The sequence below is a fragment of the Pan paniscus genome, chromosome 3 (genome assembly GCF_029289425.2).
Source record: "Pan paniscus chromosome 3, NHGRI_mPanPan1-v2.0_pri, whole genome shotgun sequence".
Lineage (NCBI taxonomy): Eukaryota > Metazoa > Chordata > Mammalia > Primates > Hominidae > Pan > Pan paniscus.
In genome coordinates this window covers 149205803-149224595 of record NC_073252.2, presented here as the reverse complement: position 1 = coordinate 149224595, position 18793 = coordinate 149205803, and the positions used below count along the sequence as shown (strand labels likewise).

At 42.7% G+C, this 18793-nt stretch overlaps 1 protein-coding gene across 12 annotated transcripts in view; it reads left to right on the top strand.

Moving 5' to 3' along the window:
• SH3D19 (SH3 domain containing 19) overlaps positions 1-18793 on the top strand; it is a 232464-nt gene that overhangs the window by 12826 nt on the left and 200845 nt on the right. For 3 of the 12 annotated variants that reach the window (XM_057302182.2, XM_063603588.1, XM_057302181.2), the window contains exon 1: positions 14945-15389. The exons of 2 other annotated variants lie outside the window; for them this stretch is intronic. Coding sequence is in view for 7 of the 10 variants with exons in the window: in XM_034959247.4 (XP_034815138.3) it covers positions 15278-15389 (112 nt within the window). In the remaining 3 variants the exon portion in view is untranslated. Of the gene's footprint in view, positions 1-14714; positions 15390-18793 lie in introns of those variants that run through there. 7 more of the 12 variants (XM_055111911.3, XM_034959248.4, XM_034959247.4 and 4 more) reach the window with 6 other exon arrangements.

Sequence of the window (18793 nt, the reverse complement as noted above, 5' to 3'; positions counted from 1 at the left end):
TTTACCTTTGATCTCTATTACACCGTTGAAAACATCATATGATTTAAAGTGAAGGAGCAGGGTGCTATTTGTACTCTACTGGGGGAAGAAGAATATTATTTCCACCTAGCTTTTTAAATAATACATTTGGTATTGATTTTAATATAACAGAAAATGCATTAGCATTGAGTTTCAATTAAGAACAATTCAAGAACATTATCAATACCTATTTAATCTGATATATTTTAAAGTATAACTTAGATGAAAGCAAACCAAAAGAGGTGTTTTTTTTTGTTTTGTTTTTTTCATGCAGAGTCTTGCTCTGTCACCCAGGCTGGATTGCAGTGACAGGATCTCAGCTCACTGCACCCTCTGACTCCTGGGTTCAAGCCATTCTCCTGCCAAAGGCTCCCGAGTAGCTGGGATTATAGGCGTGCACCACCACACCCGGCTAATTTTTGCATTTTTAGTAGAGACAGAGTTTCACCGTGTTGGCAAGGCTCGTCTTGAACTCCTGACCTCAAGTGATCCACCTGCCTCGGCCTCTCAAAGTGCTGGGATTACAGGCATGAGCCACCATGCCCAACCAAAAGAGGTCATTTTAATAGCATATCTTCTTGTTCCCATAATAAAAACGTACATGTTTTCTGCCAATATTATTTACTTATTTAATCAGTTTTTACTGAGGATTTACTCTGTACCTAGCTTGGTGTCAGGCTCTAAGAATGCAGTCATGATAAAGGCAAACACAGTCCCTGCACTGGTGGAGTTTACAGTCTGATAATACCAGAAAATTATACCAAAGTGTTCAAGTTAGACATTTTAATCATTACATTGCAATAGGTTTGCACTGGTGAGTGCATAGAGCAGTGCTTCTCAAAGTTTACTGTGCATGTGAATCACCTGGGGATCTTATTAAAATGTAGAGTCTGACGCAATGGGTCTGGGGTGGAGCTGATATTCTGTATTTAAATAAGCTGTCAGGTAATGCTGACACTGCTGGTCCATGGATCACACTTTGTAGCAAGGGCATGCAATATTAATATGAAAGATGGTAAGATGTAATACTAAGATGTAAGGCATAGAGTAAGATTAGTAATTTTTCTTTTCTGGAGGTATGGAGCACTTGGCAATATTTCGGTGAATGACATGCATCTACGGACAATTGTACCAGACAAGTGTGAAATGTTCACAAGGGGAGGTAGAAAGTGGCATAGGGGCTAAAGAGAGGAGAAACAGGATTTAGGTTGGGGAGAAGAGGGGGTTCAGGAGATGCTTCCTAAGGAAGGCAGAGTCTCTAATTGAGCCAGGAAGATGTGGAGGATGTTCACTAGTGGAGCAGAGCCGGATGGTGCTCCAGGCTGAGGGCTGAGCACTGGTGTTGGTGTTTTTTGTTTTTGTTTTGGGTTTTTTTTTTTTTTGAGATGGAGTCTCGCTCTGTCGCCAGGCTGGAGTGCAGTGGCAAGATCTCGGCTCACTGCAACCTCTGCCTCCCGAGTTCAAGTGATTCTTCTGCCTCAGCCTTCTGAGTAGCTGGGAATACAGGCGTGCGCCACCACGCCCAGTTAATTTTTGTATTTTTAATAGAGATGGGGTTTCACTATGTTGGCCAGGATGGTCTCGATCTCCTGACCTTGTGATCTGCCTGCCTTGGCCTCCCAAAGTGCTAGGATTACAGGCGTGAGTCACTGGTCCTGGCTGGTGTTGGAGTTTTTGTAGGTCAGCACAGAGAATGGCTAGTGGTCCTGTTTGGCAGCTCTTCCATTCAGAGAAGCAGGAAAGATAAGGCCATAAAGTAGAGAACCCCCAGCAAGGCCAACCTCAGCATTCCTAAGCATGAACCCAAAACCTGTCATTTTCTCTGAATACATAACGGGCAATACCTTGCTTTATTGCTCAGTGCTCTGTGTGGTGTCCAGTTCAGGCATCTCTGTGTTTCAGCTCCTCTGGCTACTGTCTGATACCTGCGTACCCCTATTATTTCCCAGTACAGCGCTTTTCTCCTTTTTTCTATCATGGCACTTTTTGGGACAGGATATCTGCTAATAGACTTATTTGCATTGGCCCCAAGAACCCTTTTGTGACCTGTTGCTTTGGGTACTCTGTTGAGTTCTGCTGTCATCACCAGAATTCTTGTCAAGACTGGTCCCAGGCCAGGTGTGGTGGTTCACACCTGTAATCCCAATACCTTGGGAGGCAGAGGTGGGAGGATCACTTAAGCCCAGGAGCTCAAGGCTGCAGTGAGCTATGATCATGCCACTGCCCTCCAACCTGAGCAACAAAGCAAGACCCTGTCTCTAAAAAAAAAAAAAGAAGAAGAAAGAAAGAAAATTGAAAAGAAAAAACTGGTTCCACATTCCTGCAGCAACTGACTTGCTGCTGCCCTTCTCAAATGGGCGTCAGCTCTCCCATTCACCTGATCTTCCCATTTCCTCATTGTCTTGCTCAGTTATATTATCTTGGTCCTTGAAGGCATTTGAGGTTGCAGTCTGATTGAAATGGGGGACAAAGCAAACAAGGAGTCAAAGATAGAGTAGTAAGGAGGAGCCATTAGGAGCTATGTCTGCTTTATTCACTTCTGTATCCCCTGTGCCTCAGACAGTACCTAATCCATAACAGGAGTTCAACAAATCTCAGCTGGCTTTTAAATACAGACTTTGTATAATTGTATTTCACTGATTTTTAAGACATTATTAATTCAGAAAAGCACTCTGTTTAGGAAATTTCTTAGGTTGAAGAACTTTCTCAACTGACAAATTTTGAAGGTAGGTGAGATAATGTTTGTGGTAGATGGACTTCTAAAATGACCCCCAACAATCCTCATCCTTCTGACTGTGGGTGGAACCTGAGAATATAATGAGATATCACCACTACCATTATGCTATGTTGTGTGAAGATTATTTTGGATGGGCCTAACATACACATATGAAACCTTTAAAAGCAGAGAATTTTCTCTAGATGGTTGCAGACGACAAAGCTGGGATTCAAAGCACAAGAGGGATTCAGTGTACCGTTACTGACTTGAAGATGGAGGGGCCATGTGGAAAGAACCCAAGAGTGGCTTCTGGGAACTGAGAGCCAGGAAGAAAATGGTAACTTCAGTCCCACAACCACGAGGAAGTGAATTCTGCCAGCAACTTGAATGAGCGTGGGAATAGATTATTCTCCAGAACGTCCAGATAAGAGCCTGCCTTAGGCCACACCTTGATTTTGACTTTGTGAGACCCTAACCAGAAACCTATTTGACCCAGCCTAGGCAGAACTGTCAGCTAATAACTGGATGCTGTTATTAAGCTGCTAAATTTGTAGTAATTTCATATGAGGCAATAGAAAACTAATATAATGTTTTATACCTCAAGGAATTTTACAGTGTGTATGTACACATGTATACATATGTATTTATCATGTGTTCACATGATATGTGCATTTAACTTGTCTGTATTCTACTATATGTACTAGAGGAAAAGAAAGGATAGAACAATAATTTAAATAGCATGAACAATAACCTTACCTTGATTATCCCATTCAATAAGCTATCAGCAATATCTGACAGAATGCACTCTCTTCTTGTAACACATTCTTCACGTTGCCTAATGAAAAGCCTCCTTTTTTGGTTCTCCCACCTCACTGGACACTTCTTTTCGCGCCTTTGCAGATTTCTCTTTATGTTTCCTAATTCTAAACATTCCTACATACACTACACATACACATTACCTGACATGGTGGCATAAACAAAATATATATACAGTTCTTTACAGGCAATTAAAAGCTATTCAAAGGGCCAGGTGCAGTGGCTCATGCCTGTAAATCTCAGCATCTTGGGAGGCTGAGGCGGGCAGACCACTTGAGGTCAAGAATTTGAGACCACAGACTGGCCAACATGATGAAACCCCGTCTCTACTAAAAATACAAAAATTAGCAGGCATGGTTGCACACACCTGTAATCCCAGCTACTCAGGAGGCTGAGGCAGGAGAATCCCTTGAACCCAGGAGGTAGAGGTTGCAGTGAGCCAAGATAGCGCCAGTGCACTCCAGCCTGGGCAACAGAGCAAGACTCCATCTCAAAAAATAAATAAATAAAAAGCTATTCAAAGGTAATTTTTGACTATTCCTTGCTTAAGAAGAAACTTTAGTTTATTAGTTTTTCTCATCTAAAATTGGGAGGCACCCAGCTATTTCAGTATGAGGTCAAGAGGAGTAGTGAATTAACCTTGCCTTCAAATTGGATTTCTGCACTAGCTCTGAACCTGTGCTGTCCAATATGGTAGCCATCAGTCACATGTAGGGATTTAAATTTAAATTTTAATTAATTAAAAATAAATGAAATTTAAAATTTAGCACTTCAGCTGCACTAGCCACATTTCAAGTGTCCAATAGTAAATGTGCTCCTTGCTACCACATTAGACAACACAGATATAGAGCATTGCCATCATCACAGGAAGTTCTATTGGACAATGAAAAGACCTATACCTTTAATTGCCATTTGGTCTGCTCCACTTAAATATCCCAAACTCTTTGCTGTCCCCCAGAGGAGATTTTGCAAAGAAGTGATGTGAAAAGTGCCTTCTTTGGGATCAAATTGTCTGAGTTTGAATCCAGCTCTATTGTTTGCAGGCTCTGTGTCCTTAGGAGGGTTACTTGACTTCTCTGTGCCTCAGTTTCCTTTTCTGCAAAGTGGGAATAATCACAGGAACTATCCCTTAAAGTTGCTGTGAAGATTAAATGATATAATTTATGTAATGTACTTAAAATAGTACCTAACTCTTAAGTATTGAATAAATTTAGCTATTGTGTTTTGTATTAGCATTATTTTAGAGACCAAATTGAGATTCATCGCACTTCATTTATCTGAAGATTCATGACATTTATTAATTCTAGACCATTTTCAGTCATTATGTTTTCAAATGTTGCCTTTCCTCAGTTCTTTTCTCTTTTCCATTCTAGAATTCTAGTTGGACATTCATTGTACCTTATCATTATATCTCTATAACTCTTATGTCAGTTTTCTTTTCTGTAAGATGATGATACAAACAGTATCTACCTCATGGAGTTTTTGTTAGGATTAAGTGAGTTGAGCTATGTAAAACACTTAGAATAGCATCATATGTGTGCCAGCTATTATTGACACTCTGGTTTAGCTCCTTATTTATTTTTGGCCCTTGGAGATTTCCCTCAATTCATTAGAGATATTTTGTAATAATTTAGTCCACTCTATAAGACCGAAATTTATTCTAGACTCTTTTTTTTTTTTTTTTAAAGACAGAGTCTTGCTCTGTCTCCAGGCTGAAGTGCAGTGGCGTGATCTCAGCTCCCTGCAACCTCCGCCTCCCAGGTTCAGGCGATTCCCCTGCCTCAGTCTCCCGCGTAGCTGGGACTACAGACGTGCGCCACCACTCCCGGCTAATTTTTTGTATTTTAGTAGAGATGGGGTTTCACCCCATCTGCTAGGTTGGCCAGGATGGTCTTGATCTCCTGACCTTGTGATCTGCCCGCATTGGCCTCCCAAAGTGCTGGGATTACAGGCGTGAGCCACTGTGCCCGGCCCAGATTCTCTTTTTGTTGCAAGCGTGACATACACGGTTTCTATCGTTTGGTACACTTTCTTTCCCTCTTAGCAACCTTCATGACTGTTTAAAACAGAATTTAATGTCTGTATTACTTTGAATTATATTAAGTATGTAACAGAAAACACAAAATAACCATATCTTTAAAAAGTAGAAGTTTCTTTTTTTCCCCCATAAATGAAGTCTAGAAGTATGAGGTTCATAGCAGATATGCCTTCTCCATAATCATCAAGAGTCCAGTCTTTTTTCAGTTTCTCAACATTTGGCCTTCTTCTTGTGATCCAAGATGACTGCTCTGGTTCCAGCCATTACATCCAAATTCTAGTCAACAGAGGAAAGGGCTAAAGAAGGAATGCCTCTTCCCTTCAATACATTCTTGTAAAGTCATATGTACCATCTCCTACTGGCCAGAACATAATCACATGGCCGTGCATAATGCCATGGGACACTGGAGAATGTCGTCTCTATTCTTGACCGCCAAATGCCAAGGAGATAACAGATATTGGGGGAAACTAGCAGTTTTTGCCACTATGCCTCTTCTGTGTTCCCTCTAAGAGTATATCCTCCCTATCTTGTTCACCTCTGGGGTGAATGACTTGGCCTGGTTTACCTGGGGCTTTTATGGAGTTAGCACTGAAAGTCTTGTGTCTCAAAACCTCCCAAACACACATCAGTCTTGGACAAACTGGGATGGTTGGTCACCCTGCATCTACCATGGATCTTATCCATGGTAGATCTTAAGGACAGATCTGTGTCTATTCACTGTTATATCTTTAGTATCTCACACAGGGCTGCACGTACAGGATGTATTCAATAAATAGCAAATACTTACGTGGTGCTTTTATATGCCAGGAGCTGTTCTAAGGGATTTATGTATATATCATGAGTTGAATTTTGTTCCCCCAATATTCCTATGTTAATGTCCCAGTACTTCAGAAGGTGACCCTATTTGGTATAGGGTTGCTGCCAATGTGATTATTTAGGATAAAGTCATACTGAAATAGGGTGGGGCCCTAGTCCCATATGACTGGTGTCTATATAAACAGGTGAAATTTGGATGCAGAGACAAGCATGCAGGGAGAACGTCACGTGAAGATTTGAGTTATGCTGCCAAAAGACAAGGACCTACCAGAAGCTGGAAGAGAAGCCTGGAACAGATCCTTCCCCAGAGACTTCAGAGGGAACAGGACCCTCCCAGCACATTGATCTTGGACGTGTAGTCTCCAGAACTATGAGACAATAAATATCAGTTGTTTAAGCCACTCAGTTAGTGGTACTTTTTTTATGGCAGCCTCAGCAAACCAATACAGTATATTAACTCATTTTAATCTTTACAATGTTCTTGTGAGATAGCTATTATTATTATTATCCTCATTTTACAGATGAAGAAATTGAAGCACACAGCAGTTAAGAAAACCAAAGAGTGCCAAGGAGGCATAAAGAGAAAGTGGTAAAGGCAAACTGAAAGGAAGGGAAGAAGAAAGGGGAAAATCTTGAAGTTGAAAGATGGACAGGAATAAAGAGAAAGAAAGAAAAATGGTGAAAGAAAAGGATTAAAACTTGACCTGACGTGACTTTCTAAGAACATTAGAAGCTCTAGGTCACTATATAAACCATTAACATTTTTTTTTCAGATGTGTCATTAACATTTTCTTTTTTAGATGAGTCTGAATAACTCTTCAAAATGAAGGAATAAGGAAATGCTCCCTCATTTTTGACACTTGCAGGTGTTTTATTATATTTAGAACCTGAAGCTACAGCTCTTAAGAGTCCTCGTCTTGATTTTGCAATATACGGTTCATTTTTATTTGAGGGGAAGGACTAATAATAACTTGTTTTATGAATATAACTTTAAGAAGTTTAGAATTTATGTTCACATGCTTTATAGATTTGTTTTTGATGGGTGAAATAACACTTACTTTAAAAAGTTTTGGCTGGGTGTGGTGGCTCATGCCTGTAATCCCAGCACTTTGGGAAGCCGAGGCAGGCAGATCATGAGGTCAAGGAGTTTGAGACCAGCCTGACCAACATGGTGAAACTCTGTCTCTACTAAAAATACAAAAATCAGCAGGGCGTGGTGGCGTGCGCCTGTAGTCCCAGCTACTCAGGAGGTTGAGGCAGGAGAATTGCTTGAACCTGGGAAGTGGAGGTTGCAGTGAGCCAAGACCGTGCCACTGCACTCCAGCCTGGGCAACAGAGTGAGATTCCATCTCAAAAAAAAAATGTTTTATATGTTGTACTTCTTACCTGTAGTTTATATATGTGTATTCCTGCTGAAGGCATAAATGAAATGCAAAGTCAGAGGCAATACCCTGAGAATATGGAGCTTAATCTTCCAGAATGCAGTATACACATTGTATCAGAGACCTTTACATGGTGCTGTATCTCCAATCAGAATCTGTAAATTTGGAATCAGGGGTGGACCCAGGATTGGCTGCAGTTACAATCACTCCCAATGGCCTACTGGGGACGTCTTGCTTCCGGGGCTCCATAAGGTTAGAGGTCCTGTTGCCAGCAGGGGCACATGCTCACCAGAGGATGCAGCTAAGGTCCAACTGATTACAAATTATGGATGCCCTCTGGGCACTGAGTTTCTTGTGGCTAGGGGCCAGCAGGTAAGAAGACTGACCATCTTGGCAGAAATAATAACTCTGATCAACAGTGGAAGGTAAGACTGATCTTACACAACGGGAACAGGAGACATGTGTGTGGAACTCAAGATGACCCATTTGGGTGCTTCTTGGTTGTTGGTTCTCCCTTGATAGATCATAACTGTGAACAGACAAGTGAAGCAACTCCCACCTGAGAAGGATATGATCACTAGGGGCTAAGAAAACTCAATAATGAATGTTTGAGTCATACCACTAGATAAGCCACCAAGACCAGCAGAGGTGGTGGCTGGGGGGCAAGAGGAATTTAGATGGAGTGTGGAGAAGGGAGACTATACTGGAGGCCCTGAGACCAACTGTGGTGATGGAGGGTAACCTGAGCTATTTCCTGAACATGTATGGAAAAGTAGATTTTCAGGATACAAGGAACAGATCTGCACGACAGCTGAGGCAGACACTGAAGCTAGGGACTGTCAGCATACTGACATAGCATACCATATCCAGCATACCTGGGCAGCAAGGCTTTGTTGGAGGGAGATTTGAGTGGCACATCTCTTTGTGTCTCCCACAGTGTCTGCCTCAGCTTTCATGCAGTCTAAGTCAACGTGGGAGGCACATCTCTTTGTGTCTCCCACAGTGTCTGCCTCAGCTTTCATGCAGTCTAAGTCAATGACTCAGCAAGGTGGTGATTCAAGGGCCCACCCATTTACATTAAAAGTGGAATTCTGATCTTTATTCTAGAGCTTCCCGTTGGACTAGCAGAGGCTTTGTCAGGTCTGCATAGTGGTATGACAGTTCCCCTTGACCAATCTTTCTGTCTCCCTTGCTCCTTTCACAGGTGTTAACCCTCTAAACTTTTGTACTAGAACTCTCTTTCAGCCCACTGATTCCTGGAGAATCCCAAATCAGCACATGCTGCATAGCAAACAATCACATAACCTCACTGATATAAAACAGTAAGCACTTCTTACCACATACAAGTTTACAGGCCAGGTGGCAGTGGTTTTAGTCTTAGTTGGGTCACTCATGTGTCTGTGGTCATTTGTTGGTTAGATAAGCATTTCTGTTGATCTTAACTGGGTTCTTTCACATGTTTGGGGGTTGGTTGGCTGCATGCTGGTCTAAATGGCCTCAACTGGGACAACTGGCCTTTCCTTCATGTAGTGTTGCATTCTTTAGTTGGCTCATGTTGGCTTGATCACATGGTGGTAGAAGGTATCTGATATGGTTTGGCTCTGTGTCCCACCCAAATCTCGTGTTAAATTGTAATCCCCAATGTTGGGGGAAGGACCTGGTGGGAGGTGATTGGATCATGGGGGCAGATTTCCCCCTTGCTGTTCTCATGATAGTGAGTTCTCATGAGATTTGGTTGTTTGAAAGTGTGTAGCACTTCCCTCTTCATCCATCTCTCTCTCTCTCTGTCTCTCTCTCTTTCTCTCTCTCTATCTCCCTCTCCTGCTGGCCATGTGAAGATATACTTGCTTCCCCTTCACCTTCTGCCATGATTTTAAGTTTCCTGGGGTCTTCCCAGCCATGCTTCCTGTACAGCCTGCAGAACTGTGAGTCAATTAAACCTCTTTTCTTATAAATTATCCAGTCTCAGTAGTTCCTTATAGCAATGTAAGAGAACAGACTAATACATCATCCAAGAGAACAAACTGAAGCAAACAAGGCCTCTTGAGGTCTAGACTTGGAATTCACACACTGTCTTTTCTGCCATATTCTAGTCAGCCAAAGCAAATGCCAGGGCTAGCTTGGCTTCATGGATACAGGGAACCCTGTTTTTTTGTGTTTACTTTTTAGAGTCAGGGTCTCACTCAGCTACCTAGGCTAGAGTGCAGTGGTAAAATCATAGCTCACTGCAGCCTCAAACTCCTGGGCTCAAGTGATCCTCCTGCCTCAGCCTCCTGAGTAGCTGGAATTTGGAACCACTTCTTGATGAAGAAGATGCAAATGTACATTAGAAATATATAAATAGAGGGAGGCATAAAGATTTTGGAACAGTTTTGCAATAATCTGCCACAGGGAGAATTTCCTAAAGTGGACAGACAGAACTATAGTGGACAAACAGAAACTATGGACAAACAGCACTGGACAAACAGAAACTATAGCTATCTCAATCTATTATACTGTACTTTTAGCTTTTCCTTTATTTTTAATATAGGTTCTCAGTCTGTCACCCAGGCTGGAGTGCAGTGGCATAATTATAGCTCATTGCAGCCTCCAACTCCTGGGCTCAAGCAGTCAGTCTCCCAACTCAGCCTCCTGAGTAGCTGGGACTACAAGCACATGTCATCAGGCCCAACTAATTTTTTCTTTTTTAAATAGAGATGGGATCTCACTATGTTGCCCAGTCTGGCCTTGAACTCCTGCCCTTAAGCATGAGCCATGGAACCCAGCCTGCTTTTATTTTTTTTGAAATGAAAAATTAAAAGCAAATAGAAAATATGGAGAATAACATAATAACCACTCATGGACTCACTCTTCTACTTTAATATATCTTAAAATTCTGTTACGTGAAGAGCTAAAACTTTGGAGATGCTGTAGTTTTAAAATCCATTGTATATCCCTGTTCTTCCTTCTTATTTCTCCATTGAAGTCTTCAACTGAAAACTTTTAACTCCAGATAGTTACTTTTTAAGTTAAAAGCCTTGAGACTCATGCCTTCTGGTGATTCAGCAGGAGAAAATTGGAATTATATTCATTCAGTCATTAAACAAATATTTATTGTGCTTCTATTTGCTAAACACTGCACCACATATATATTTATATAGTATATTCTTATTTTTTGTAGTGTTCTATTTGCAGACCATTTTGCTTCATGTAAGATTATATATCTAAAGTGAGAAACCAAGAACATTGTCCTTTAAAATGGGGGCCCTTTTTCATTATCTCTTACAAAAAATTTTTATACCTTCAAGCTTTGAGGGTGAATCTTGTTTTACTCTTAGGATGTAAATTTTCATTCCAAGTTTCTTATCACTTTCCTTCTATGGGTTTGGCTCTTGTTGTGTCACTTGGGTGGGTAGGATGTTTGAGCACGTTTATTTAGTTACTAGTTGGCCGCACCTTTGGTTTGCTTTCATATAATTACATTGTTCTGGCTTGTAACTTCTATCTGGTTTCTCTTCCTCAATATGATGACTTCAGAGTGCAGTCCTCTCCCTGGTTTGTTTTCTGTGCTTTTGTAGTGAGCTAGTTATATCTTTTTAAAAAACAGCTTTATTGAGATATAATTCATGTACCAAAAATGTATCCCTTATATTTACAAAATTGTGCAACCACCACCACTTCTGATTTTAGGATATTCTGATCACCTCAAAAAGAAACCTTATACCCATTGGCCATCACTCCCCATTCTCCCCTCCCCTGGCAACCACTAACCTACATTTTGTTTCCATGGATTAGCCCATTCTAGATATTTCATATAAACAAGATCATAGGAATCTTTTGTCTCTGGCTTCTTTAACTTGACATAATGTTTTCAAAGTTCATCTTTTTTTTTTTTTTTTTTGAGACAGAGTTTCACTCTTGTTGCCCAGGCTGGAGTGCAGTGGCGGGATCTCAGCTCACTGCAACCTCCGCCTCCCAGGTTCAAGTGATTCTCCTACCTCAGCCTCCCGAGTAGCTGGGATTACAGGCATGCGTCACCGTGCCTCTCTAATTTTCTGTATTTTTAGTAGAGATGGGGTTTCACCATGTTGGCCATGGTTAGCCAGGCAGGTCTGGAACTCCTGACCTCCTGAACTCCTGGCCAGGCAGGTCTGGAACTCCTGATCCACCCGCCACAGCCTCCCAAAGTGCTAGGATTACAGACGTGAGCCACTGTACCCGGCCTAATTGGGTTTTTAAACAACTATTGTTGTTTTTTATATGTTCTGAATATAAGGTCCTTATTAGATTTATGATTTGAAAGTATGTTCTCCCCTTCTGTCTTTTCACTTTAATAATCGTGTCCTTTGAAACACGAAAGTTTTAAATTTTGCTAAGTCCAATTTATTTTTTCTTCTGATATTTATGTATTTTGGTATCATATCCAAAAAATTGTTTTTTAAACCATGGTCGCAGAGATCTAATCCTATGTTTTCTTCGAAGAGTTTTATAGTTCTAGTTCTTACATTTAGGTCTATGATCCATTTTGAGTTAATTTTTGCATATGGAATGAAATAGGGGCTCAAATTCATTCATATGCATGTGGATATCCAGTTGTAAAGACAATTCCTTCCCTGTTGAATTATGTTGGCACCCTGTCCAAAGTTATATCTTTATTGAAGAATTTACCAAGTTTTGTCTCGTTTTGTGTAAACTGTATAGACCTTCCTCTCTCATTGGAGGACAGGGAACATGTTTTGTTCTTTTGCAATGAGAAGACATATGTGCAAAGCACCTACCATAGGATGTGATCATGGATATTTCTTTCCTTCTTTTGAGTCTCCCCACAGCACCTAGCGTGGTACTTGGCACACAACAGTTACCATAAATGTTTGCTAATTGTAGAGTGGGCTTGGGCATGCACCACCCACCCACCACAAAAATGTGGATTCCCGAAGCTCTAATTGGCTGGGAAACCCAGAACAACTTTCACGCCTTTCCAAATTAAGATTCAATGGCTGGGCTCAGTGGCTCACACCTGTAATCCAGCACTTTGGGAGGCTGAGGCGGGTGGATCACGAGGTCAGGAGTTTGAGACCAGCTTGGCCAACATGGTAAAACCCCGTCTCTACTAAAAATACAAAAATTAGCCGGGCGTGGTGGTGCATGCCTGTAATCCCAGCTACTCGGGAGGCTGAGGTAGGAGAATCCCTTGAACCCGGCAGGCGTAGGTTGCAGTGAGCCGAGATCGTGCCACTGCACTCCAGCCTCGGCAATAGAGTGAGACTCTAGTCTCAAAAAAAAAAAAAAAAATTAAGACTCAATGACAGTAGAAACTGACTCCAATGGCTTAATGAAATGGTACTGTTGGTCAAGGTAGGGATTTTTAAATTATTCATCCTTGAAGGGAAGTGACAAATAAGGTTTCACTTACCAAACATTTAAAACAACCCTAAAGGTCCAGAACCTTTGTTTTGTTGTTGTTGGCTTAATTTCCAGTTCTCTGTCTACTTATTTAATCGCTTATGCAGTAATAAAGTTTTAACTTGTGGATTTGACCTCAATTCCACAAAATCGATTGTGGTTCTTATCTGCTTAAAAGCGGAAAGATTTTCTCAGGCAGCAACAGCCACTATTGAAAAGGCAAAGAAACAGCACTCAGGTGTGGCAGGCAATTCTATTTTCAGTGACCCTTTTCTCCCTTTCTTTTTCTCTCCTACTTGCTGAACATTAGGAGCTCTCGGTAATCTCTCAGAAATAGAGCAAGACGCCAAAGATAAAGGCCTGTTCATCGCACTCAGGAATTTCCTAAGGTTTCATGTCCAGGTAATATTTCTGCCTGCTACTTGGGTATCTTTTGGTGAAATTCCAGAATCTTTTCCTCTCTGTGTGAAAGTAGGTACGTGCACCTACTGAACCTAAGATGTGTATTGTGCAGGTACACACAACTTTGGTTACACGGTTCTTTCCAGCTTTGAAAAACTTTCTTAGGGGTAGCTCACACAGCTAAGTGCTTCAAATTACAGTTTCTGACTCCAGAGCCAGTGGTCTCTCCACTTCCCCTAGTTGCCTCTCTACAAATAATCACGTATGGGTCTCTTTAACACATTTCTTCCTGTTCTTCTAGGAATTGTAGCCATATCCTAGCCCTAAAGGAACTGGAATACAGTGAGGCTTGATTTATTATAAAACATTTTTATTAGACTTTTTTTTTTTTTTTCGAGAAGGACTCTCGCTCTGTCGCCCAGGCTGGAGTGCAGTGGTGCGATCTCTGTTCACTGCAAGCTCTGCCTCCTGGGTTCAGGCCAGTCTCTTGCCTCAGCCTCCCGAGTAGCTGGGACTACAGGCGCCCGCCACCACGCCTGGCTAATTTTTTTTTTTTTTTTTTTTTGTATTTTTAGTAAAGACGGGGTTTCACCGTGTTAGCCAGGATGGTCTCGATATCCTGACCTCGTGATCTGCCCGCCTCGACCTCCCAAAGGGCTGGGATTACAGGCGTGAGCCACCGCTTCCAGTCTTACTAGACTATTTTTAAGAACAGTTTTAGGTTCACAGCAAAATTGAGCTAAAGGTACAGAGATTTCCCATGTACCCCCTGCTCCCACACATGCATAGCCTCCCCCATTATCAACATCCCCCACCAGAGTGCCACAGTTGCTACAATTGATGAACCCACATTGACACCTCATAATCACCCAAAGTCTATAGTTTACATTGCGGTTCACTCTTGGTTTTGTACATTCTATGGGCTTGGACAAAGGCATCCGCTATTACAGAATCATACGCATAGTAGTTTCACTGCCCTAAAAATCCTCTGTGCTCCCGCAAGTGTAGGTTTTTAAGGGCGAAAAGAGAGGGAAAGAAAAAAGTGTGCATCGCAGAGGCTCGACCCAACTCCAAGCCAAGTTTGTTCCAAAGTTCAGCAGCTCCCAGCTGTCCCATCTCTCCCAGTTCGGCCCCGGTCGGGTTCCTCCTCTTTTTGTTTAAGTGTCAAACAAATGGGTTTCCTGTTGACACTGGAATATCGTGAAAAGGCAGGAAGAGGCCAGGCCACCTCCTCTTTCCCCTCTTCCTATCCCGTTTATTTATTTTGCACACGTTTGTTTGGGTCGAGCTGGTGTTTCCAGCGTGTGTGGCTGTAGGGCGGCCTTAGGGGCCGATAACCCCTCCCTGAGGAGGCGAGGCCAGGCCCGAACCCGCCCGATCCGCGGTGGAGCTCTACGGGGCGGGGAAGGCAAAGAGGAAGGGGGAAGAGAGCGGGAGTGGGAGTGGGAAAGGCCAGGGATTAAGAGGCCGCCGGGACGCCGCAAGGAGGCGGGGAATCGGCTCGGCCCGCGCCCTGCCGCTGCCCGGCCGGCTGCAGGTGGAGTTCGCGGAGGTGGCCATTTCCACAGCCGCCGCCGCCGCCTCCTCTCCGGGAGCCGCCTTCCCCCCGGCCCGAGGGCGGTGGCGTGGGGCGCCGGGTGCCGGCGTTCTGGGGCGCCGGGGCCGCAGCTCGCCGGCCATCCCGCGGCTGCGCCCCGCGCCTCGCCCATGGCTGAGGGCCGGCGGCGGGAGGACGAGGAGGAAGAGCTACGCGAGCGCCGCGAACTTGGTGGCCAGCGCCGCGCCCGGGGCCGTGCGCTCTCGGGCCACTCGGCCGCAGGTGAGAGGCGCGGGGACGGGGCGGCGGGGACCTAGAGCTGCGCGCTCCGGGGCCGCTCGGGTCCTGCCCCACACAGCGGCAGCTCCTTCACGCGCCGGGATGGGACCGGCTTCTTTAACTCTCAGAGGCCAGACTCGGGGAGGGTGGCCTTTCCATCGCCATCCTCACTTTCCGGCCGAGCCCGAGGAAATTCAGACCCGTGTTTAACTGCTAGTGGTCGTACAGCTGAAACTCCAAATTTTCCGTGCACACTAAATCCAGGAGCTGCTGGCTTGGGACTTGTGGCCTGGTTGATGACTTATCTCTGGATGAGTCAGAGGTCAGTGGCCGTCTCGGTGGACAACGACACCTTCCGAGGGGTTTGCCTGCGCCGCCGCAGCCAGGTCAGAGCACGTGCTCATAACTGAGGCAAGTCCTGTTTCGGCGTCCCTTGCACTTCGGACCTGTGACCCCCCTCCCTCCCTCCCCCAGCCGCCGAGCTCACCAGTTTTCTGTAGGACTTGTTTTCGTTAGTTGTGAGACCCTCCCCCACGCAAAGAGAAGTCCAGAATATAGCATTCCAAAAGGCCATTCATTTGGGCTGAGAATCATTTTCGGGCCTGTAATTACTTTTATGATACTGTGTTTTGGGTACACAAAAGCGGCACGGATCAAATAGTTTGGCACATTAGTGAAAGAGTGAATAAGTGTAGATCCACACCCCTTCCCTCTTCCGGGCGGCTTTTCAATCAAACATAATAGAGAGGACATTCTTTGGCCTTTGGTTCCAACTGGGTAATCCGAGTTATCTGAAAACAAGAGGGAAGAACAAACCTAGGGGGACTGGCAACAAAAGGGAGATAGGGAAGTGAGAGAGTCGGAGGAGAACGATTCACTGAGAGCCTCATTATAAAGTGGAATATAGCGAATATTCCATGAAGTGGAGAAGCTTTTCTGTGTGACTCCCTTAACCACTAAGAGAAAGTTGGAAAAATAGAGAAGATATTGTATCTGTGCGGAACAAATGGAGGGTAGAAAGTAGGATGAAAGGAAAACTTGAGAAGAACATCTTGAAGAAATAGTCAATTTAATGCCTTTGGTAGAATCTTGGAACATAAAAATAATTCTCCATGCTCATTACTACAACTTTTCATCAAAATAAGGCATTTGGCTGTCTATATGAACACCAGTTTTGAACATAATTGGTAATTTTGTTCAGTGTAAACCCAAACCTTGTGAAATAATGAATAGTTGCTGGATATAAGTGAATATTTCTTGCAAGAGTACAATGAAAAAACTTTACAAAGATATACCGCCATGTCTGACCTATGGATTTAAACAGGGTAGGCCACCTTAGATTCCTGTTACCTTCAGCAGAAAGCTTCATTCTCACAAGAGACTGTACAGTGAAGACCTGTTTTGGAGTTCAGACTAGATGTGATCCAGATGTGTGTTTATCATTTAGTTGCAATATGTGTATTTATTCCAAAGCTGGTGGAAATGACATTCTGTAATTAGTTTTCACCAGTTCCCTAATTTCTCAAGGTTGACAAAGGCTTTTCTAGGTTCTTTGATAATATTTTGCTGAGACATGACATTGTGTACTTTTTGCATTCAGTAATTGGTGTTTGTAGTTTTCTAACCATTTATATGCCCTTTTTCCATTAAAGGGTGTGAGGACGATGTTATGGAATGAGTAAGAGGGCTAAACTTGTGATTTTTGGATTTATTTCTTTTAGAAGAAATTATTTAATAGTTTACATTTCTTTACAAGCTGAGCTCCACTTTCCCCTTATTAGTTAACATGTTTTTCAGACACTAACACATTCCTTACCAAGCTTGGGCATTTGTTAGTTATGTCTGTGCTAGATGTTGCTCTCCTCCAAGTGAGAGGGTATGAACTGACGCAGAAGCTTCATGTTTTTTCTGCATCACCTTTTCAGTTTTTCACTTTTCCTGTTCTCAGTGCTCCCTCCTTCCCTTATCATTTTACAATCTAAAGAGTTTCCTTTTCTCTGATTTCACCTAGCTTGATAACCATAAACCTGGGGTTTATGGACTTAAGGTAGTCTGTGAACTCTTCCTTCTCTCCCTGCTAAATTTTGGAGTGGTTGTGTAAGTGCATTTATTTATTTTTGTAACTTACATACAGAAGAACATACGAAATTTGTAAATTATAAAGTAAAAACTCTTGTAACTCATGCTCAAGTCAAGAAATAGGATATAGTCAGTTCCTTAGAAATGGATTCCCATCCCTCCTAGACTTAGCCGCCTCTCTCCCCTAGATGTAACCATTTTTTTAACCTTTGTGATTATTATTTCCTTTTTATTCTGTACAGTTTTACCATACACATATGCATCTCTATAAAATATTGTTTAGTTTTACCTTTTTAAGATCATTTAAGTGGAATCGTCCTGTATTTTATCAACCCAGCAGAAAGCAAGTAATGACTTGAGATTATGAAATGTCTGGAATGAGTTCTTTTCATTCAAAGGCCAAGAGCCCCAGGCAGGTTCTGAGCACAGGACAGTCCTTGTAGGGCATCCTTAGGAAATAAATGTGTGTGTGTTTTTAAAATGATGTTAAGAAAATTGGGTTTGATTAATCACAATTTTATTTTACAACAAAGGATGATAGTTGATCTGGTGCCCACCTTCTTTATAAAATGTATTTATGTTTCCCAGCTTTTAAAGTAATAAAATATCTTCAGCATGATTCTAAAATAAATAAAAAGCTCAGTTGAATTTTTTTTTTTTTTTTTTTTTTTTTGCAGAATTATAGGCAATCAAGTACTGAGGTCAATTCAGGAAAGGTTAATTTTTTTTTTTTTTTTTTTAGGCAGAGTCTTGCTCTGTCTCCCAGGCTGGAGTCTAGCGGCGTGGTCATGGCTCACTGCAACCTTCACCTCCCAGGTTCAAGTGATTCTCATGCCTCAGCCTACAGAGTGGCTGGGATTACAAGTGTGCACCACCATGCCTGGCTAATTTTTGTATTTTTAGTGGAGACGGGGTTTCACCATGTTGGCCAGGGTGGTCTCGAACTCCTCCCACCTCAGCCTCCCAAAGTGCTGGAATTACAGGTGTGAGCCACTGCACCTGGCCAGTGAGGGTTAATTCTGTAGTAGCTCATGATGCATGAGGTTAATAAGCAGATATAGGAAAGTAAATGGGGAGCAGAGAGTATTCCATTGTTTGGGTTTCATGTGCTGAAGCTAAGGTGTCGTAAATCTGGCACTATGTGAAATATTTACTGTTGATGGTGGTATCCAAGATCCTTAATTGCCTGACCTGACAGAGAGTGGTAATATGAAAGCTAGACACAACACCTGAATTCTTGGGGGTGTCTCACTAATCCACCAAATGCCCATTACAAACAAGGAAGAGAGGATGTGGGTACACTAATCCAGTGGTTCTCAAACTTTTGC